Below are 24,121 nucleotides of genomic sequence, written 5' to 3' on the forward strand. Positions count from 1 at the left end.
ACCGTTGCATAGTTTTTCAGTGTGCTGGTTATTTTGACATTTCTGCGATCAATCTCCACGCCGTCGAGCTCGTATCGAACATGAACGCGACGCAATTATTTCCTAGTATCACCGAGAATCCCTCGGCTGGTTTGTTTATCGTCACTTTTCCCTCGATGTACAGAAAACTTTTGAACGGCAACGTGTACAGATCCTGTTGCTGTATGAGTATTCGTATCTCGTCGCTGTGCCCGAACGTTGTGTTGGCAAACGTTGTACGTGTGAGCCTCATAATACATAGCCTTATAATACTCCTTCTTCTTTTCCCTAATTAATTTTACTACTGCATTCCTCTCTGTTTTATACTGTACCCTGCTCTGTTTTATACTGTAGCTGCTCTCCGTATTTTCAGTTATAGCTTTCCTAAATGCCTTATCTCTACTAGTTGCTGCTTCCCTAATCTTGTTTGAAAACCACACTTTTTCTTTCCAGACTTTCGGAATTCGAAATTCTTTTCTTGGTGTTGTAATATCTAGCGCATCAACTATACCATTTACAAACCTATATGCTCGTTCGTTGGTTCCTTGAGCTAGACTCTGTCTTATATTTTTCTCTACTAGTAAACTAAATTCCTCAATGCTAAATTTCTTATAATTTCTCGCAGTAAATATTCTATATCTACTAACATTTTTCTTCCCTCCTAATGAAATTTTTATCTACGCATGATCCGTTATCTTAGGTTTATAATTTACTTGTACATTTATTTCTTTATTCGCAAAAACTAAATCTATAAAATTATTTTACTATTTTCGGTAACTCTCGTTGGTTTATCAACATATTGCTTCATACTTAGACTTTGCATAGTCGTTAGTAGTTTATTTGTATGATAAGAGTCTATCATACAATCTATATTAAAATCTCCTAATATTATACACTCTTCTTTTATCGTTAATTCTTCTACTATCTCCTCTAAGAATCCTATAAACCATGTGACGCACTCGGTGAATGATATATTATCATTAACAACCCTTTAAACAATTTTTCTTTTACTTCTGTTGCAATGCACCAAACGATCCTTTCTAGTTTTTTCGATACTACTATCTCATACTTGATATCGTCTCTTATATACAGAGCAACCTCCTCTGTACTCCTATTTTCCGCGCCGCATTTAACCACACTGTACCCCGGTATACTTATTTCGTTGTCTTCAATTTCGGCAATTAGTCTAGACTCTGACAATGCTATGACTGCAGGATTTAATTTCTTCATAATCTGATGCTGTATCTCGTCCTTGTGTGCCATTAAACTTTGCGCATTTGAATATATTATTTGTTCCTCTTTTTTCTGTAGTTGCTATTTTTTGGCTTCTCATCCACTTTTCCTTTTCTCCTCTTCCCTCTTATATGTCATCTTATATGTCGGACATTTCGGACTTACAAGGGAACCTCGCGAACCCAAAAATTCTGATTTTAATGAAACTTGGCATAAATATAGAGGGGGTGAATACATGAATTTAGAAATTAAAAGTTGGTGCTTATAAACGGTTTAAAGGGTTGAAACCACCCTTCAAAAATTTTGAGTTTTTGCCTTTTCTGGATATATCTTGTAAACTAAACAAAATATTAAAAAATGTTTCATACAAAAGTTTTACAGTATAAATACCTCTATTTAACTATGTTATTTATTAAAAAAAAAATTTTTTTTCAAAGACAAATTTTTTTTTCTTTGAAAAAAAAATTTTTTTGGAAAAAATAAATATGATAGTTGAATAGAGGTATTTATGCCGTAAAACTTTTGTATGAAACATTTTTTAATATTTTGTTTAGTTTGCGAGATATATCGAGAAAATGCAAAAATGTCTCAACTTTGAAGCGTGCTTTCACTCCTTCAAGCCGTTTTTGAACCAAAATAAAACATTTCTAAATTAATTTATTTACCCCCTCTACATTTATGCCAAGTTTCATTAAAATCAGAAAATTTTCTGTTTGGTCTTATAAACGGTTTAAAGGAGTGAAACTACCCTTCAAAGGTTGAGATATTTTTACCTTTTCTCCATATATCTCGTAAACTAAACAAAATATAAAAAAATGTTTTATACAAAAGTTTTACAGCATAAATACCTCTATTTAACTACGCTGTTTATTTTTTGAAAAAAAATTTTTTTTTTTTAATTAAGATAAATTTTCAATAAAATTGACTTTTATGTATATAGCATTTATAAAGTAATTATACTATCTTATACTACGTTTTATTTATATCATATATGTGTATATTATATATGTTATATATTATCTACGTTATAATACTATACATTTATATTATCTGCATCCTTGTATGTATTAGTTTTTATCTAACAGTTGCGCAATATTAGTAGTCACGTTATTTTCACACAGTGTTCATTCTCTCTACGTCACATATTTCACATTCAAGTTTTATATTCGTCATGTCACGGTATGTATCATATATGAAATCACGTATTAATAAAAGTTTTGTATCTTTATTAATGGTGTTACGCGTCATTTTCACATCAGTGTCAAGTCTAACGTGTGTTTGATCAGTACATCAGTATCACATCTAACATGTGCTTGATTTTTCTTGTTAGATTGTTTTTAATTAAGCGAAGCATAATGTTACACATAAATGTTGCAAATGTTCTTAATATGTTAATTATTTTATTTCAAATTACACATACGCCTATAAATGAAAGAGAAATACAATTACGTGATGTGATAAAGGATATTATAACAAATGCAGTGAATGACTTATCATTTGATGTACACACTCATTTTGCTTTAGAATTTCAAAATTATTTGGAAGTGGATTTACCTGACATAGAATATGTAACAGATAAAGTGGAAGAATTTTTAGAAAATGATAATGTTGATTATGAACCTGATAATAAATATAATTGTGAACCAGAAGACGAAATTTTAAATAGTAGCTATAAAAGGAAAGCCGTCGAATATTGGAGAAGTGATAAAAGGCCGACACTCTCTTTTAGGAGTGCAACGTCGCTTCAGAAAGGTGAAGTCCTTACCACAATTATCATTTTTAAAAAATTCTTCCTCAACATTTGTTACATATTCTATGTCAGGTAAATCCACTTCCCAATAATTTTAAAATTCTAAAGCAGTATCAGTGTGTACATCAAATGATAAGTCACATTCACTGTTATAATATCATTTGTTATAATATCCTCTATCACATCACGTAATTGTATTTCTCTTTCATTTATAGGTGGAATATGTATAATTTGAAATAAAATAATTAACATATTAAGAACATTCGCAACATTTACGTGTAACATTATGCTTCGCTTAATTAAATAATCTAACAGAAAAATCAAGCACACGTTAGATGTGATACTGATGTACTGATCAAGCACACGTTAGACTTGATACAGATGTGAAAATGACGCGTAACATCATTAATAAAGATATCAAACTTTAATACGTGATTTCCATTTCATATTTGATATATACCGTGATATGACAAATATAAAACTTGAATGTGAAATATGTGACGTAGACAGAATGAACTGTGTGAAAGCAACGTGACTACTCTAATATTGCGCAACTGTTATATGAAAACTAATACATATAGGGATGCAGATAATATAAATGTATAGTATTATAACATAGATAACATATAACATACATAATATACACATAGATGATATAAATAGAACGTAGTATAAAATAGTATAATTATTTTATAAATGCTATATACATAAAAGTCAATTTTATTGAAAATTTATTTTAATAAAAAAAAAAAATTTTTTTTGAAAAATGAACAGTGTAGTTAAATGAAAGTATTTAGGCTGTAAAACTTTTGTATAAAACATTTTTTAATATTTTGTTTAGTTTACGAGATATAGCGAGAAAAGGTAAAAATATCTCAACCTTTAAAGGGTAATTTCACTCTTTCAAACCGTTTATAAGCCCAAACAAAAAATTTTCTAATTTTAATGAAACTTGGCATAAATGTAGAGGAAGTAAATATATTAATTTAGAAATGTTTTATTTTGGTTCAAAAACGGTTTGAACGGGTGAAACCACACTTGAAAGTTAAGACATTTTTGCATTTTCTCGATATATCTCGTAAACTAAACAAAATATAAAAAAATGTTTCATACAAAAGTTTTACGGCATAAATACCTCTATTTAACTATGCTATTTATTTTAATCAAAAAAATTTTTTTTTCAAAGAAAAAAAATTTGTTTTTGAAAAAAAATTTTTTTGAAAAAATAAATAGCATAGTTAAATAGAGGTATTTATACTGTAAAACTTTTGTATGAAACATTTTTTAATACTTTGTTTAGTTTACGAGATATATCGAGAAAAGACAAAAATTCAACATTTTTGAAGGGTGGTTTCAACCCTTTAAACCGTTTATAAGCACCAACTTTTAATTTCTAAATTTATGTATTTACCCCTTCTACATTTATGCCAAGTTTCATTAAAATCAGAATTTTTGGGTTCGCGAGGTTCCCTTGTTAGAGCATCATGATCGTCCTTTATTTCCAAATTATGTTTTTATTTTAAACATACAATTTATACATTTGTTATGCTTTTCTCTACATTCACTTGCTTTATGCTTTCCTGCACATTTATGACACGTTTTATCTCTCGTATAGTTCTTTGCAATGTGATAGCATCCCTAGCACCTGAAACATCTCTTTATGCTGAAGTGATTGAACACAGGACATCTTTCCTATCTTATATTTACCTTTTCTTGGCTCAACATTAATTCATGTGTTTTTTCATCCAGTTCAATTATCATGGCGCCTTCTGTTTTACCTCTTCTAATAGATTGAGTTTTTTTAATCTTTTCATTTTTCTCATATTACTTTCTTTTTGTATCCCAAGTTTATTTTGCTTTTTGACTGAGTCAATTAATTCTTCATCACTCAGGTTCCATTCTTCTTCGTCAATATAAACAATTTTTACTTTCGGCTTCCTCTGTAGTGATTCAATAACTTTAAAGTCATCACCTAGCTTGTTTTGCACTGTAGTTTTCAATTTTGCCATTTCTTCTCCAGTCTCACATCCCAGGATGACTGTATCATTGTTTCCTTTCCTTCGTTACTCCCATTTTTATATTCCTTATATTATATTTACTCTTTTTATTAATATAACCGTATCAACATTTTCTTGCTGAACCTTCGGTTTAACAGTTATAATTATATTATAGCTAATATTTTCTTTCTTCTTTTCTTTAACCATCTCACTATAACTCTTCTGTGCTCCTCTTGATGAATTACTAGGTCCAGTGGACAGCATCCTTGTTACTTCTTCTAGCTCTTCTTTGATATTCTTTAACTCATGCTAGATAATTTTCTTTATCATCATTTTAATTTTCTTTTTATATATAGTCTCATCTTTTATTTCTTTTATTATTCTCATAAGTCAATCAATTTTTAAGTCCATATTTGCTGATCCACTTGTACTTGTGCTTGGTCTTCCAGATGCTTCCGTCGATCTGAACCTATCTCTGTTGCTACTTACCGTTTTCTTTATTTCTCCAAGTTCATTCTCTATTCTAAATTTTACAAAGGGACCTTGGCACGTTACTAATTCATTATCATAAATTTTGTGATACTAACACAACGTCTACTAACACAACCTGGATGGTAAAACAGTTTAACGCATAATTTGCATTGTACTACTTCAGTTTTAATAGCCTTCTTGCATGCCAAACATTGATATTATTCGGTATTCTTTTCCATAATTTATCGATCGTCGACACCTGTGTTCCGTCAAATTACACGTCAACAGATTCTATCCACGTCAGTGCTTGCTTGTCACAACGTCGGCTACACACATTATTAGAAATATACCTCTCTATTCAAATCTGCATTTCCCGGCTAGATAACAATTCCTGTTGTCACTGATCTATGGAACTATCACTACAGCAATTTTGTACTTCCCTCATGTTCTCTTTTCTTCTCAAAACACTATAAAGAGCAATGTTCGACACGACTATTCCATTTCAGAGAGAGAGAGAGAGAGAGAGAGAGAGAGAGAGAGAGAGAGAGAGAGAGAGGGTGGGAGAAAAGAAAAAGAAAGGGGAGAGAAAGCGAGTGCGTGTGTGTGTGTGTGCGCGCGCGCGCGTTTGTATGCAAGGGAAAAAAAGGTTGAAACGAGAAAATGTGTGCCTACAAAAAACTGTTTATTTTTTAAAAATGTATTCCTGATTTTATTTTGAGACGATTTTTCCTTTTCTAAAACATGTATGTGCGCGTATTATGTATAGACATTGATTGATCACACCAAGTGTCCCGCGTAAGCGCCCGTGTCTGACGGTCCGTTGCGCCACTCTTGTCTACCTTTTGTACGCGACTCGTAATAGGACAACTATTTTTTTTAATAATTCAAAAACTAAACTTCAGACAAAATTTTGGAAAAAGAAAAATCGTCTCGGAATTAAATCAGAAATACGACATGTTAAGGATAAAAAATTGTTTTGAATCTAAGTAATTATAAATATGTGTGTGTATATATATACAATATATATATATATATACAGGGTGTTCCATTTTTTAATCTATGATTTCTTGTAACTTTGCAGGGAGCGATCGTATAGAAAAATGTTTCAGACAATAATTATATGGCTTCAAGAGAAACATAAAATGGTGACCTTGACCTTGGCCTTGGAATCAAAGGAATTTGAAGATCATTTGTATGTCAACTTAATTTTTTTAATGAAACCCTTTACTTTTCAATACATATTCTTGTAGCTCATCTCGAGATCTTTCCAATACACTATAATTAAAAGTGTTTTGCTTAACTACTTTTTGAGTTATAGGACTTGAAAGTTACAGTGCCGCCAGCATTAGCATTAACCAAAGTATACCACATGGAGGTTGCTCGGTCGGATTTACACCTCTTGTGTGTGTGTGTGTGTGTGTGTGTGTGTGTGTTTGTGTGTGTGTGTGTTTGTGTGTGTGTTCGTAACGTATTTCAGAGAATAACATCAGCTATGCTTGAAAAAGTTCGTAACAATTTTGACGAAAGATTGCGTTTATGTAGCCAAAAAGAGGGACGCGTTTTTAAATACCTACAATAAAATATTTTTTCATTTTTAGGTATTTACATCAAGACGTAAGCACGATCGTTCGCACACATACACACACACACACACACACACACGAGATGCAAATCTGAGCAACCTCCAAGTAGTACATCTTAGGTAATTCTAATGCCGGCGGTATTGTAACTTTCAAATCCTATAACTCAAAAAGTAGTTAAACAAAACACTTTTAATTATAGTGTTGTGAAAAGGTTTCGAGATAAACTACAAGAATATGTAATGAAAAGTAGGGGGTTTCATTAAAAAAAATTAAGTTAACATACAAATAGTTCTTTAAATTTGATTCCAAAATCAAGGCTCCCTTGAATATGTCTTCTTTGAAACCATACAACTTTTGTCTGAAATATTTTTCTACACGATCGCTCCCTGCAAAGTTACAAGGGATGATAGATTAAAATGAGACACCCTGTATATATATTATATATTGGGGATGGGAATAAGTTTTAATCGTTTTTTATGTAGAAAAAAACATAGTTTAAATATAAAATAATATTAAATAATTTTATTCAAAATATTTTCCATCGGAAGCGACAACCTTCGTCCATCTTTCGGGCAATAAACGGATTCCTCGAGTGAAGAATTTTATTTCTTTCGAGGCGATCCAGTCATCGACCCATTTTTTGATGCTGTCATACGAGGTAAAGCGCTCTCTAGTAAGTGCTGATTGCATCGACCGGAATAAATGATAATCTGAAGGGACAATATCCGGTGAATACGGCGGGTGGGGTAGAACTTCCCATTTCACCCCTTCTAGGTATGTCCGGACGGGTTGACCAACATGTGGCTTAGCGTTGTCATGCTGCAAAATCAGCTTCTTGTGTCTATCGCGCCATTCCGGCCGTTTTTCTTCAATAGCTTGTTTCAAACGAATTAGTTGAAGTCGGTAATTGATAGTTTTTGACGGTTTCAATAGCTCATAGTAGACTACACCCCGCATGTCTCACCAGATACAGAGCATGACCTTTGACCCGTGAATATTGCGTTTTGGCGTTGATGGACCTGGTTCGCCTGGCTTCACCCATGCTAGTTTGCGTTTAGGATTGTCGTAGTAAATCCATTTTTTATCGCCAGTAATGATCCGATGCAAAAAACCCTTTTTTTTTGTCGTTGAAGCAACATTTCGCACGTGACCAAACGCCTTTCAATGTCCCTTTTTTTCAACTCGTGTGGCACCCAATTCCCTGCCTTTTTGAATCATTTCCAGAGCATGTAGGCGTTTTCCAATGATGGACCGATCAACATCCAATGCTGCAGACAATTCTTTAAGTGTCTGACATGGATCAATATCAAGTAATTCCTCAAGTTCCTCATTTTGGAACTTTTTTGGGGCACCATCGCGTTCTTTGTCGTTGACATCGAAATCATTACTTTTGAAGCGTTGGAACCAATATCTGCAAGTTGGCTCTGATGGAGCATGGTTGCCGCAAACATCTACAAGCAAACGGCACGTTTCTGCAGCACTTTTCTTTAAAAAAAAATAGTGGAGAAGAACTTTCCGCAAATGCTGCTTTGTTGGAACAAATTCCGACATTTTCGATGTGATATAAATACTTGTCATTTACACTCTAAACAAAAGTCTTATACTGCGTTTAATAGCTCACATAAACACCTTTCAAATCCATGCATCGAAAGGTTAGAAAAAATGCAAACAATACTATTAATGCCATCTATGGGAAAACGATTAAAACTTATTCCCATCCCCAATATATATATATACACTTAGTCGAAAAAAAATCGGTACACCTAAAATTTGTAAAAAATCACTAAACTTCCAATAACGATAACTACGCGAGTAATAAAGATAGAAAGGTTTCTAAAAAAAAAAAATTAAAGCTTCAAATGTCTACTTTAAGAATCGATTCATTACAATTTTGCGTAATAATTTTTTTTAAAACGGCGTATGACAAAGCGAGAGCATGCGAAATTGAAAAATATTGGTCCGAGTTTGCGACGATCCATGGCGTGAGGCAAGTATCGCAACTTAATTGGATAAAAAGCATGCGATAGAACAGAGTTTCCTCCCTAAAATGCTTTTCTACTTGTCTCTATACGATGATTTTTCGGTCAGATATGGGCATTTAAAGTAAAAAACTGCCTTTTTATTCAAATGCGCATATCTCAGCGAAAAATCATCATATAGAGAATAAAAAAGCATTTTGAAGGGGAAACTCTTGTTGTGAGCAAAACACTCACAACCAATAAAATTATATTATAAATAAAGAATATAGAGTATTAAAATTATCATATAGATCAGAGCTGCCAGATTTTGCCGGGTTGCCCGGCACGGTAGGCCGACGCATGCGCTTACGAGTTGAAATACAGTAACGTATCACAAATCTGTAGACTCTTGTGACTACACACTCAGGTGTGCGTGGATAAGTAGAGAGTAGAATGTTCACATAATGATAAAAAATACACATTTTTCTGTAATTAAGAAAAATATTTTATTTGGCAAAAATACTACTGAGATATCCTCTGTACTGAGAGTACTGGGCCCGCCAAAATTAAGCGCCCATAATACACATAACTGTATTTGCCATCCATTACACATGCGCGGCTTGACCCATGGCGGGGGGTCTGGCAGCACTGATATAGATCGCCGAGGAAGGCTCGCTATCACAAGGCGACATATGCCTCGTGCGCTGCCGGCCGGTCATCGCACTGGGCAACGCACCAGCCACCTTAAGGAATTAGCGAAACCAGCTTAGCAACAATCATGCCACCGGAAATGCATACCTGCATTTTGGCAATTGTTGCTAAGCTCGCAAATATTTCCCGCGCGCATCCGGCGCGCGGGAATGACCATATATGGTCATGCGGAGGGCCCGATGCCCCCACTAATAATCAAACCCGCGACACTATTTAAGCTGCTGCCGAACAGCGGCCCGTGGGATCAGTGATAAGCTATCAAGCCGATACGTACGGCCCGCGCGAGTAAAATACGCACGAGTTCGGGACTTAGCCGCAAGCAAATCTCGAGCGAGCGAAGAGACGACGCGCTAACTCCGAGTCACGCGCCGTATCTAATCAAGTGTAACCCGACGCGGCACTTTCGCCGACCGCCGCTATTGTACATTATAAACTGAATAAACCTTTTTATTAAATTCACTTAAAATCAGTGAGTGAGTGATTTGAAGACCCTGTCAACAAAAGCCGCCTTTTTCCGCGAGTTTTTATTCCTTGGGCAGCAACGAATCCTTAAAGATCTTTTGTCGCACCGCAAGGTACGGCAAAAATCATTTGTTGTACCGCAAGACGCAACACTCTGTTCTATCCCATGCTTTTTATTCAATTAAGTTGTGATACTTGCCTCACGCCATGGATCGTCGCAAACTCGGACCAATATTTTTCAATTTCGCATGCTTTCGCTTTGTCATACGCCATTAAAAAAAAAATTATTATGCAAAATTTTAATGAATCGATTCTTAAAGTAGACATTTGAAGCTTTAATTTCTTTTTTTAGAAACCTTCCTATCTTTATTACTCGCGTAGTTATCGTTATTGAAAGTTTAGTGATTTTTTACAAATTTTAGGTGTACCGCTTTTTTTTCGACTGAGTGTGTATGTATATATATATATATATATATATATATATATATATATATATACAGCTGTATCTAAACTGGCGCGAATTTTTTAAAAACAAATTCTTTGTAACATTTTGAGAAGAAAATTCTAATACGAAAATGTTGAGGCTATAATAATTTTCAAATAGGAAGAGTTTAAAGTACTACTAATTAATGGCATGGCTAGAATTTTAAGCACTTAGAAATAGTAGTGATGAAGGTGCTTTCAAATGCGTTTGATAATAATAATAAGACAACTGTTTCGTTTGATAATTCAAAAACTAAACTTTAGACTAAATTTTGGGAAAGAAAAAATCGTTTCAGAATTAAGTCAGGAATACGACATTTTAAGAACAAAAAGTTGTTTCGAATCTCTCTCTATACATAAACGACATAGTTAATAGTTGTCCAGAAGTATGTAATATAAAAATGTTCGCTAACGATACCATATTGTATATTGCGGGAGCAAGTTGCGAGGAAGTAAAAAAAAAAGATGTTCAACGTAGTTGAGGAATGATTAAATGTTAAGGAATTAAAATTAAACACGAGTAAGACAAATTTTATAGTGGTGAGGAGTGTAAGAAAAAAGTTAAAAACAAACATTGTAGTAAAGTGTAGAGATGGTTCATTAATAAAGCAAGTTGAAAAAATAAAGTATATTTAGGTGTAATGATTGACATTAAACTAAGATTACAAGAATAATGTGAATGTGTGTTAAAGGAAATGTATGGTAAAGAAACAAGTTTTTTTAATAGATTAGGTAGTAGTTTATCGACTTATAGCAAATGTACTGTATATAAGTCAATCATTGCGCCTCATTTTGAATATTGTGCGACGTTATTAATTGAGATGGAGAGACACAACTTAGAAAACTACAAGTAGCGCAAAATCGGGCAATGCGGGTCATATTACAGTGTAAGCGGGAGACTAAAGTAGAATGTATGTTGCAAGCGTTGCGTTTTATGTCAATGAGGCAGAGGTTATATTATATTATAATATGTGTATATTTGTTTTTAAAGTGATGAAAGGACTATTACCTGACTATTTTAAGAATGAGATACAAATAATAGATGATGTAAGTGGAAAGCAGACGTGTCAAGCGGGAAATATTGCGATTAAATTTTGGCGAATGAGAAGCGCGCAAAAAAGAATGTTGTATAAAAGAATAAAAATGTAAAAAAGAAAAAAAAGAATAATGATTTACCAATGGAAATTAAGTGTAGTAAGAGACTAAAATAGTTGGAAAAGCTAATAAATATTAATCAAATCAATCAATCAAAAATCTCTCTCTCTCTCTCTCTCTCTCTCTCTCTTTCTCTACTTGTCCACTTTTTTTTCTTTCATCTATTAATCTTCTACTTTAACTTCACACACACAAATAAAGCGTTTCTTTCTCTCTTTTGTATAAATATAGTAACTAAAAACAAAACATGACACAAGTATTAACTTATCTCAAAATACTTATTTCCATAAAAAAATTTGTGTAATATATTTATTTAATTGTACAACGCATTGTGTTATACTAATCTTTAAATTTGGCACAGGCGTATTTTCCCTCTATGATGTAATATGCATACAAAGAAAATGAGAGATGGGAAAAACTGGCATTGAAGGTTAGAAGAGAGGAGGATGTGTTGGCGTTAGTTAATAAAAAGAGGAAAAGGAGAAAGAAAATAAGCGAGGAAATAGAGATAAAAGAATGGAAAATGCATTTCGTGAATTTGTTAGAAGAGATGGAAGGTAGAGTGGTTATATGGAAGGAAGGAAAAATCGAGAGCTGGATACGGAGGAGAAGTTGGGCAGGAAAGAATTCAAGGGGAGTCTTAAAAAGATTGAAGGAAAGGAAAGCAGCAGGGATGGATGCGATACCGAATGAGGCGTGGAAATACGGAGGAGGGATTGGAAGCATAGGCAAGGGAATTTTGCAGGGGTATGCAGGGGGGAGGGATGGCCGGATAGTTGAAGAAAGGGCATCATAATATCTATAGTAAAGGAAGGGGAGGGAAAGGCGGTAAAAGATTACAGGGGGTATCATTGATGCCCACACTCTATAAAGTTTATGCAGCAGTTTTGGCGAAGAGATTGAAAGAACAAGTAAAGAGAGAGAGAGGGGGGGGATGGTACCGGAAAACCTGACGAGATTTAGGAAGGGGGAAGGACCAATTGACAATATTTACACATTAAACTTGTTGATAAACAGGCAGTTGGAAAAAGGGGGATGGCAATGTTTGTAGACTTGAAAGTGGCGTTCGATTCAATAGATAGGAGGGCGTAAATAGAAATAATGGAGAGAAAGGGGATGATAGGGAGAGTAGAGGAAGTACTAAGGGAAACGAGAAGCAGGGTACAAGTGGAAGAAGAAATAAGTGGGAGTTTTCGGACAGCGAGAAGGGCAAGACAGGGGTGTCCGCTCAGTCCGCTATTGTTCAACTTTATGTTAGTGGATCTGAAGGAGAAGATGGTGTAGTCTGTACGGCTGCCAAATGGCCAGATCGTGTAGGGAGTATTTTATAAATATTCGTATGATGTGTATGATGTATTTTATATGTAGAAGGGATTAGGAGTTTGTAAAGAGTTTGATGGTCTCTTGATAACACCCCGGCAGTTTTGAAGAAAACCGGAATAAACTTACTATATATATAAAAAAATAGAGTGAGTCCCAGATGCGCACAGTAACAAACGGACACAGACCAAACGGACACAGTAATAAACGGACACAGTAACAAACGGACACAGTAATAAACGGACACAGTAATAAACGGACACAGACCAAATGCGCAAACTGCACATGCGCACGGACCAAATGCACACACGGAAAGTCGCAAACCCATGTGATGCAGTGAATGCTTTGCACGCACGCACACACACACACACGGGGAGGGGTGCAAAGGGGGCCTTCGGCCCCCCCTCCCGCACCCACCCCGTCCAAGTCGCTAACCTATGTGGACTTTACTCTGCTTGCAATGTACATGAATTGCATTTGGTCCGTGCGCATGTGCAGTGTGCGCATTTGGTCTGTGTCCATTTGTTACTGTGTCCGTTTATTACTGTGTCTGTTTATTACTGTGTCCGTTTATTACTGTGTCCGTTTGTTACTGTGTCCGTTTGTTACTGTGTCCGTTTATTACTTCGTCCGTTTGTTACTGTGTCCGTTTTACTCAGCCTGCTGTGTCAGTTTATTACTGTGCGCATCTGGAACGCTCCCAAAAAATATTAAAAAACGAAACGTAAAAAAAGATCCCCAACAATTGTCCATTTCTTCACGCGGTGAGAATCAATAATTCTGATATGAAGTCATTGGCAAAAAACGATTTAGAAGTCAGTAATGATATCAGTTTTCATTTATAATTATTTCCTGAATTGGATACGTACACACATACTCGCACACAGTGTAGATAGTTACTTTTGTACTCTTAAGTCACATTAGTACATGAAAATATAGAAAAAACTACGAATTATACTAATTTTTTCGATGTTTCCGTCAATCCTAGCCACCATATTAAAAGTGTTATATTGGATTTCACTTTTTATGGTGCGAACTAATATGGTCAAACGTTTCTGAGTGATTTATGTGCATTAGTATAAAACGAATTACGATTATTTGAATAGAAAAAATTGTAAAAAATTGGAATTTTTTAAATTTCTGACATTTAAGCAGCCATATTAAATTCGCCATGTTAAAAAAATTTTGCGCTGCATAGTCTTCAAGTACAACTAAAAAGTGCACGCTTTATGCAGTTCCCAATTCAAACCCGTTACGATAAAGAAAATCCACTAAAAAAAAAAATATTTTACACCAAAAGAATAGTGATTTTTTTAAAATAAATCTCAAAAACTTGATGTTCTTGACTTCTTTTTCAATTTTTCTCGACGACATTCAAAAAAACACACTTGAAACATCCTAGAAAAGTACTTCTGGATAAGTACTTATGGAAAAAGTTTGTCCGTTTTATACAAAGTCTACACCGTCAAAGTTTATAGAAAAATCTTGTGCATTTGAGCGTTAAAGAGTTTGAGGGTTAAAATTAAATATCTTTTTTATTAGAATAATAAAAATAGGAAAAATATGCGCAACTACTTATTTTGTTTTAGTTTGAATATTGAATATTTTTTAATTGCAATTCCGTTATTATCTGTGTTTGTACTGTTTTCTTATAGAGTTTTTATTCATTTTTTTTTTACATACTTTTTAAATCAATTATCTTACCACACAAGTGTAGAATATGCAAACGATGCACACGAAAGGTGTAACTATATGTACGTTTACTCCAGTGACTGAAAATAAAATAATTTAAAATAATTTTTAAAAAAATAATATCAAGTTGTGATTTATTCATAATTGCATAATATTACCAAAAAAATTAAAATTGTTCATGTGCGGGAGCGCATAATTAATTAAAAGTAAATATTTTACAGAGAAAACTTTAGAAATTATAAAATTAATTTTTTATAAAATTTTCATTAAACTTTTGTTTGAAAAATAAATACCTTGATTAAAGGCCAATGCGGGTACATAGATGACAATTGGAAGCCAAGTTATCTAAAAAAACATTGTATATTTATATTATATGAGATATACAAAAAAAATTTATACAAATATGATTTTCTGAATTTACTCACGATACCGATAGCAAAGAGGACTGACCCTAATAATCTCATTCTTTTATCGAAACGCTTTTCGAGGTATTCATAAGTGCTAGTGAGTTTGAGCTCATGAAAAACTGGCAAATACACAAAATGCGTGACAATACTGACAAAGACGATCGCACAACAGATGAATAGGTAACTTGTTCCATGTACGTAAATTTCCGTCGGTGTACCCAATAACGAGATACCTGTTACAAATTATTTAAACAAATGTAAACAGAAAATTTATTTTCCAAACCCAACAAAAAAATTTTGTATTTGTGTTAAAATGTGTATAAAATTTTATGTTAAAAGGTATAGGAGGATAATCATGTAAAAACTGCCCCCGCACGCAACAAGTCTAAATTGGTACCATTAATTAACATCTATGTGACTAAAAAATCTTAAAAATTTCAATCTTAAAATTGCATTTTTTAGGAATTATGGAGGGGAAAAGTAAAATCAAAAAAGTGATTTTTCTCTAAAACGGCTGAATCAATTTTGATGAAAAAAATATATGTTATATATGTTATATACTCGTTTAGAGAAATCTAATTTTCTTTAATTAATCTAATTTGTTCACTCGTTCGTACTATTAGAATTTTTTTTTAAGAATGCCTAGAACGACAGCAACAAACTCGAGATATGCTGATTGCAACACACTTTAAGAAAGTAAAAGTTAAAATAAAAATTATAAAAAATATATTTACAATTTCAGCTTCATTGAAATTAACAGTTTCTCTTTATTTTCGAATATCCGTTTTTGCCCGAAATGCAAAAAGACTCATTTCAAAAATGCCCATTTTATCAAAAGTGTGGGAGGACATTTTTTTAAAAAGCATTCCGATAAGGAAAAATAAATATACAATACAAATAAAAATAAAATCTAAATTTTCATTAACTTTGTGGTCATAAAATAATTAAAAAATCCGACAAAAACTAGGTTACATTCGATGTATGCGGCTGGAGCGAGTGTGCTGCGAAGGCGTGATGCTGCGCCGCGCAGATTTTCATCATTTTTCGCCGTAAAGTCCTTCCATCAAAAATTTGGAAAAAAAAATATATTGAAAACATTTCAAGGTTTTTTGAAAAATTTGAAGGTGTATTTCTAAAACATAACCTAAAAAATTTTTTTTAAAGTTGAAAAGTTTTTTGTCTATATTTTTTGTCAGAATTTTAAAAAATTAAAAAAAAATCTTATAAGGAAACGTTTTTAGGTGTAAATCTATGAACTTGAAATATGTTGTAGAGCAGTTAAAAACAAAAGACACGTATTTTTTTAAAAGTGCGCAATCGCACGTTTATTAGGGAGTAAACCTAAACACCCCCGTTTTAAAATAATCGGTTTTTCTCTTTCAGGATGAATATCGATGAAACTATAAAAGATAAAAAAAATTGTCAAGTAAAAGTTAAATAATTCCAGAAATACTATTATAAAACAATAAAAAAAAGTTTTATTTTAGTTTTTCAAAATAATCCCACCACGTAACATTTTTTTTTCAAAATTTTAAAATTTATTTATAACCAAATCAAAACTTATTTTATTACAAATTCAGACATGTATAATAAAGTTATGCTACGGAAAACCATTTTCGAGAATTAATTATAACCACTTTACAGATACACTTTCCGTGCTTGCTATGTGCTCGAATCTTCACGCAACACGTTCTGTTCATCTTTCAGTAATAAAGAATAAATATAAGTTTTTGTTTTGAAAACGTATAAAAAAATAAGCGTTTTTCAACTTCCTTATGTTGAATAAATTATTAATATGTATAAAAAATTAAAAATCACAAAATTAAATTATATAATTTAAAATTATAGGTAAAATAATTTTCCAACATTGTGTGTGTGTGTGTGTAACATAGTATGGTCGAAAAAAAATTGTTTTTGAAAACATTTTTAAATTTTTTTTAGAAAGCGTTTAATGCGATATCGATTATTGGAAATTTAATGCCTCTTAACGTATCTGTAGAGAGGTTATAATTAATTCTCAAAAATAGTTTTACATAGCATAACTTTATTATACATGGCTAAATTTGTAGTAAAATAACCTTCGATTTAGTCATAATTAAATAACAAAGTGTTAAGTGGTTTAAAAAAATTAAAACTTTAATAGACAAAAAATGTTTTCCATTGTTCTATAGTACTTCTAGAGTTATTTAATTTCTACTTGAAATTTAAAAAAATCCTTTATTGTTTCGTCAATATTCGCCCCGAAAGAGAAAAACCGTTTTCTTTTAACGGGTGTTTCATCGTACGTTTTGGCACTTAAAAAAAATACGTGTCTTTTATTTTTAGCTGCTTTACAACATATTTCAAGTTCATTCAAATCAGAGATTTACACCTAAAAACGGTCCCTCGTTAGTAATGATTATAATTTTTTTTTTATCAAAATTGGTTCAGCCGTTTTCGAGAAAAACCTCTTTTTTATTTTACTTTATCCATCTATAACTCCTAAAAAATGCAATTTTAAGGTTGATATTTGTAGAATTTTTTAGTCACATCAATCTACCCTGATAGCACAAAGAGTTTCAGTTATGTTGCAGAGACGTTTCAATGTTTCAATTGTGTATCATCACATTTGTAATATTTCTAAGACTACCTTTTTTTTAACATTACATTTGCAACATTTCTGCAATCATCTTGATTGAAACTTTACATTTAAAATGTACCTGCAAGGTAGTATTTTGTAATATTATAAATACAAAATTTCTGAAACCTTTCATATGATATTTTTGGCGCACATTCTTGGCAACGCGGGTACAGCGCCAAAGAGCATTATGCAAGTTACGCCTCATGTCATGGCTTCCTCATGTATATGCATATGGGTTATAGGTGTGTTTATGGTAAATAAATATATAATTATATATAATTTATTTATGGTAAATAAAAAATAAAGATTTGTACAAGTAATATTTTGTAAATACTTAGAAATATTTCATAAATATTTTATAAATATTTCATAAATATTTCATAATATTTATAATAAATCTTTATGATCTGTCAAATCTAAGACCACAAAAATATTTATAAAATATTTGGATAAATATTTGTAAAATATTCAAATAAATATTATAAATATTTTGTAAATATTTTATAAATATTGTGTGCTGTCTGAGATGTAATTTAGTTTTATCAAAAGAACAGAACAAAAACATATTTTTATAAGTTATTCCACACGTTATTCGCATATGTAAAAATCAGTAAAAAACTGTACATTTACATTTATACATACATATGTATGTTTATTTATTAATATTATTTAACTATACGTTTCATGTTTTTGATATTTATTGAACTGACCTATAACAAATATGTATTCATGAGCATCAAGTGTTCATGGATTATCGCGAAGAGCAGGCTGAGTGAAACGGACACAGTAACAAACGAACACAGTAATAAACGGACACAGTAATAAACGGACACAGTAATAAACGGACACAGTAATAAACGGACACAGTAACAAACGGACACAGACCAAATGCGCACACTGCACATGCGCACGGACCAAATACAATCCATGTTATTTCAATATTTTTCACAATGGATGTGCTGCATATATAGGACATGTACCCAAAATATTTTCTAAAACGTCAAAATAACGGCGACTTTTACTACCTGGGATAGTCATATTCCCGTAATATTTCAGAAACGTTCTTGCGAACCAAAGCGGACATTTTGACATTGCTGCAACCTTACAGAAACATTGCAGAGGCATAATGTAACGTAACTGTAATAGTTTCAACATTTCAGTGTTATGTCTCTGCAACATTGCAGAAACTTTTCTGTGTTATCAGGGTATAGTATATCAATATATGGTACCAATTTATACTTGTTATGTGCAGGGGCAGTTTCTATATGTTTATCTCCCTATGTCCTTTCTAACACGTTGTGTGTTAAAGAGATGCTGGAGTCATCTCTTTTATCAATTAAACACTATTATTTTCGACAAAGAGTAAAAAATCACAGGAGATTCCATTTGGTTTCAGAGAGGGCAACAAATCTATGTATATAGTTGATCTTCAAGATGGCCGCACATTCATGCACACATACATGCACACATACATACACACGCATACAACATATGAAAGCACATTATAAAAAACATGCTGATACGCATTTCACAAAAGTTAATGCTTAAGATGGTTCGATTATTATACAGCACATCCGTCTCAAGTAAATCGTACCCCCACTATTGATATGTTCCCTCCTGTGATTTTTTACTCTTTGATTTTCGGACAATCTTATTCTTTATTGATTTCATAAAATTTTTATTTAATTTAACATCTATTAAACTGATCTATAACAAATATGTATTCATAAACATCAAGTGTTTAGGGATCATCACGAAATGTTACGTTGCGTACGATCTTCGAAATCAAGCAACGTCAAAAGCGGCTCGCTTGGATGGGTGACCGTTTTTCTGATTATAGATATTATGCAATGCGACAAATAGAGTATAATTATGGTTTGGATGGTCGCGATATGTGTAGTGCACCATTACGGTGAAATATTTTTGTAATGTGGATGCAAATGCTAGATAAAACATGTACCTGAAATACATATTTTTTATTGCAAAAATATTATTGAAATATTAGAAAAATGGCAGTAATATTATCGTAATATTTCCATAATATTGCATTTCAGCGATAAATTTTCGCGGACATTTTTATATTTTAGCAATATTTCTGTAATATTACCGATATATTATCACGTAGTATAACTGCAATATTGTAATTTTCTTGCAATATCGCTGAAATATTACACTGCTGTGTGAGTCCTTTCCTGCACTTATCTCGAAACTTTTATCTACAGCACTTTGTAAGTTTTAAAAACTCTATACATACAAAATAACTAGTAAACAGAGTTGTCATTACAGGAAAAAATAATAATGTGTTTTCAAAAATAAGCTAGAACCTTTTGGTATAAAAAAAATTTTGTCTGAAAATTTCATATGTATGTGTGAGAGACGCCGCTTGAAGTAGACGAATTTTTAACCGGTTCGCGCAGAAGCAACTCCAACCGTCTTACTGCTCGCGCTGAATTGTCAGTGCTAGCAACATATAACGCAGAGTTACCGGAATATTTGGCATGTTGATAGTTAAATATACCGTCGAATCAGGATCATCAAACTCCCATGTTATTTTTTGTCTAGTTATCCAGCGTCGACTGGATTATATCCCTGTAACTAAATAGCAATCTGTCGGTAAGAATGTAGTACGGTATCTATGATAAAAATGTATATTTTTTGTCCTTTTTTATAATAAAATTTTCATGTTTATTTTATAATAAAACTTTAAATTCTTTCTTATTTTAAACTGTAATACATACATATATGTATGTACAACGTTTAATTAGGTAATGGCGTATTGGTCGTGTTTGGTCGTGGTTTGCCGGATCTGGCCAAGTGTATTGAAGAAGCATATGGTATTTAGGCTTTACATAAGTTCAGGCCTTACATTACTGTACAACTGGAAATAGCATGTTGGAAATATGTTCAGATATATGCTGCTTCAATGCACTCGGCCAGACCCGGCAAAACACATCTGTATGCCACTACGCAATTAAACGTTGTTAAGTAAGAAATGCACTAAAACGCGCTTAAACGTGCTTTAGTGTGCTGCACTGCATTCGGTCAGACTCAACAATCCATGTTGCAGTTAAGATCGTGTGAACTGACGCCATATTGAATTTTGGCTACGTAGTTCCTGATTTTAAGACGTACATAAATAAGAGCGCGCTTGTGTACTAGACAAAATTTTTTCATAAGAGTTTATTGAGCCTTTCGAACAGCTCAGTTTCATATTACGAGTACATTTTAATAGTAGAGGGGCAATGACTGCACCGAAAACACCCCCCCGCTCGGGAGTGTACCTGGGAGCAGTCAGCTAAGAGGAACCCCGCAAACCAAGGTGTAAGCAATCATGCCGAAAGCTGCATGGCGTAGAGGGAGCTGCGTCGATAACGGTGCCTCTAGAATACCGGGCGACTTTCAGGAATAAAAAGCCAAGCCCCGGGCAATCGCGGCTCTACCCGCGTGAGAAGGCTTTACCGCGGTACTCATGGAACCAAAATAAAAACCGAAAATAAAACTAAAAAAACTTACAATAAAGCGCTCGAAGGGTTAGCTACGTTAAGTAGCAAAAGCTCTGAAAAGCAGGATACGGAATCTGTCACCAAGACCCGAGTTGGATAGAACGGAGCCGCTAGGTCACGCTATAAAAAAACAAATGCTGAAGACGGGACTGAGGGGAGCTGAACACCACATTATTGGACACCGCATTAATAGATACCGCACGATTGAACACCGCATTATTGGACATCGTACGATTAAACACCGCACCGTACGATTCAAACGTCTATATACGTATTTTTACGAGCATCTCGTTTTACGTGGAAAGTCGCAACCCCATGTGGTGCAGAGAATGGTTCGCGCGCGCACACACGGAGGTGTAAAGGCGGCCTTTGGCCCCCCTTCCCGTACCCACTCCGTCCAAGTCACTAACCCATGTAAATTGTATTGGAAATCTACAAACACATGTGAATGTGTGTGTGTGTGTGTGTGTGTATCCCCAATCGTGCGGTGTCCAATCGTGCGGTGTCCAATAATGCAGTGTCTAATAATGCGATGTCCAATCGTGCGGTGTCTAATCGTGTCATGTCCAATCGTGCGTGTCCAATCGAGCCGTGTCCAATCGTTATGTGTTCAAACGAGATACTCCCTTGCGATGCTAATTCCCACCCCATTAAATCCCCATTTGGTGTGGAGCAGCACAGATAACAATTCAAGAAATGAAAGCCTTCTCGAATTTGTAACAGATAGCGGACTATATATCCTGAACAGGGGCAAAGAACCTATCTTTATAGACTCAAGAAGACAGGAAGTAATCGACATCACAATAAGGTTCAGGGGGCTGATATATTTGATGAGAGACTGGAGAGTCTCAAGTGAGCTTTCAGATCACAGACAGATCCATTACACCCTAGGAACAATTGACACCAAAATAATCTGGGTCAGAAATCCCAAGCACACAAATTGGGATACCTTCAGAGCCTAAAGGAACGTCTCCAAAAGACCCCAAAAAGGTTTTATAGAATGTATAGAAGAGTTGAATTTCGAGGCGTTCTTTATAAGGGGCTCCTTCGAACTCAATTGCAAATCTAAGCAAAAGAGGACCAAAGCCCAGACTCCATAGTGGAGCGCAAAGCTCAACAAGCTCAAAGCAAAAACTAGGCGACTCTTCAATAAAGCCAAAAGGGTTAAAAACATAGAAGCGTGGGACTCATACAAAGAATCCCAATGAATCTATAAAACAGAAATTGCGAAAGCAAAAACGATCAATTGGAGGAGCTTCTGTGAAAGTGTGGAAAGCACGCCGGAGGCGGCCAAACTACATAAAATCCTTAATACAAAAAAGGCTACCGGCTGGAGCTGCTTAAACCTATACAAAATCGTTGGAGGAGACTCTGAACGACTTTATGAAAAGTAATTTCCTAGGATTCGGAGAGAGTGGCCTCCATTTGCGCACAGTACAATTGGACACGTTGCAATTCCCCACCGTGCTATTAGACACGAAATATTGCACACCGTTCAATTGCGCACCGCTCAATTGCGCACAGTTCGTTTAGACACAGTTCGATTGGACACCGTTCGATTGGACACCGCTCGATTGGACATTGTTCGATTGGACACGGTTCGATTGGATACAGTTCCATTGGACACCGTGCGATTGGACACAGTTTGATTGGACATAGCTCGATTGGGCACCGTTCGATTAGACTCAATTCGATTGGACACCGTTTGATTGTGCATCGTTCGATTGCGCACCGTTCAATTGCACACCGTTCAGTTGCACACCGTTCAATCGCACACTGTTCAATTACACACCATTTAAGTCGCAAACCCATGTAGTGCAGTGAATGCTTTACATACACACACACGGTGCAAGGGGGGCCTTCGTCGGGAGTGGTTCATTTCGACACAGTACAATTGGACACAGTGCAAATGGACACGGTGCAAATGAACACAAAATAATGTACACGTTTCAAATGAACACGGTTCATTTTGACACAGGAATTTTGGACACAGCAATTTGTACACAGAAAAAATAAATTCTAGACAAATTACAATTTGGACACAATAAAAATGTACACCGTGCAATTGGACACGCAAAATTTGTACACCGCACCTCCTTTCTTCTAAAGACCCTAGAAAGATTAATTGATATATACATGAAGAGTGCTCCCCTACTGCGAAAACCTTTGGCAGCCTCGCAGTACGCTTACAGGGGAGGTCCACAACGACCGTCCTACACCACCTAGCGTGTGGCATAGGAAGCCAATTGGCGGTCGACCAATCGGAAGATACGCTCTAGAATGCTTTATGGTCATCGAAGGGGCTTTCAATAGCACCTTGAATAAAACTATAAGAAACCATGATTAGCCAAGGAATACCGGCGGCAATCGTGAAGTAGACAAAATATATGCTGATGACCAGGAACCTGACCGTCAGCCATAGAGACAAAACTTTGGAGGACCGATCAACCGAGGGCTGTCCGCAGGGTGGCGTTTTGTCGCCTACTCTGTGGTGCCTGAACGTGTGGTGGTGAACGGACTCCTGAAGTCACTCAAAAAGGAGGGTTTTCTGGTCTACGGCTACGTGGACAACGTGGCCGTGGTGATCAAAGGAAACTTCCTAACGTATCTCAGAAAGCGCATGCAAAAAGCCCTGAGAATTATAGAAACATGGTGTGAAGACAAGGGTCTGAAAGTGAATCCTCTTAAAATCAATGTAGTAATCTTCACCAGAAAATACAAGCATGAATCGATAGAACCGCTAAGGTTCTAAAGGAAA

At 34.3% G+C, this 24,121-nt stretch overlaps 1 protein-coding gene across 6 annotated transcripts in view; it reads right to left on the bottom strand.

Annotated features, from left to right (window-relative positions):
* LOC105833171 (sodium-coupled monocarboxylate transporter 1) overlaps positions 1-24,121 on the bottom strand; it is a 187,662-nt gene that overhangs the window by 116,361 nt on the left and 47,180 nt on the right. For all 6 annotated transcript variants that reach the window (XM_036293373.1, XM_036293368.1, XM_036293369.1 and 3 more), the window contains 3 exons: positions 15,259-15,473; positions 15,127-15,178; positions 14,846-14,913 (listed from right to left, as the gene is read on the bottom strand). In XM_036293373.1, coding sequence (XP_036149266.1) covers positions 14,846-14,913; positions 15,127-15,178; positions 15,259-15,297 — 159 coding nt within the window. In that variant the 5' untranslated portion in view covers positions 15,298-15,473. The remainder of the gene's footprint in view (positions 1-14,845; positions 14,914-15,126; positions 15,179-15,258; positions 15,474-24,121) is intronic.

The sequence above is a fragment of the Monomorium pharaonis genome, chromosome 10, assembly GCF_013373865.1.
Source record: "Monomorium pharaonis isolate MP-MQ-018 chromosome 10, ASM1337386v2, whole genome shotgun sequence".
Lineage (NCBI taxonomy): Eukaryota > Metazoa > Arthropoda > Insecta > Hymenoptera > Formicidae > Monomorium > Monomorium pharaonis.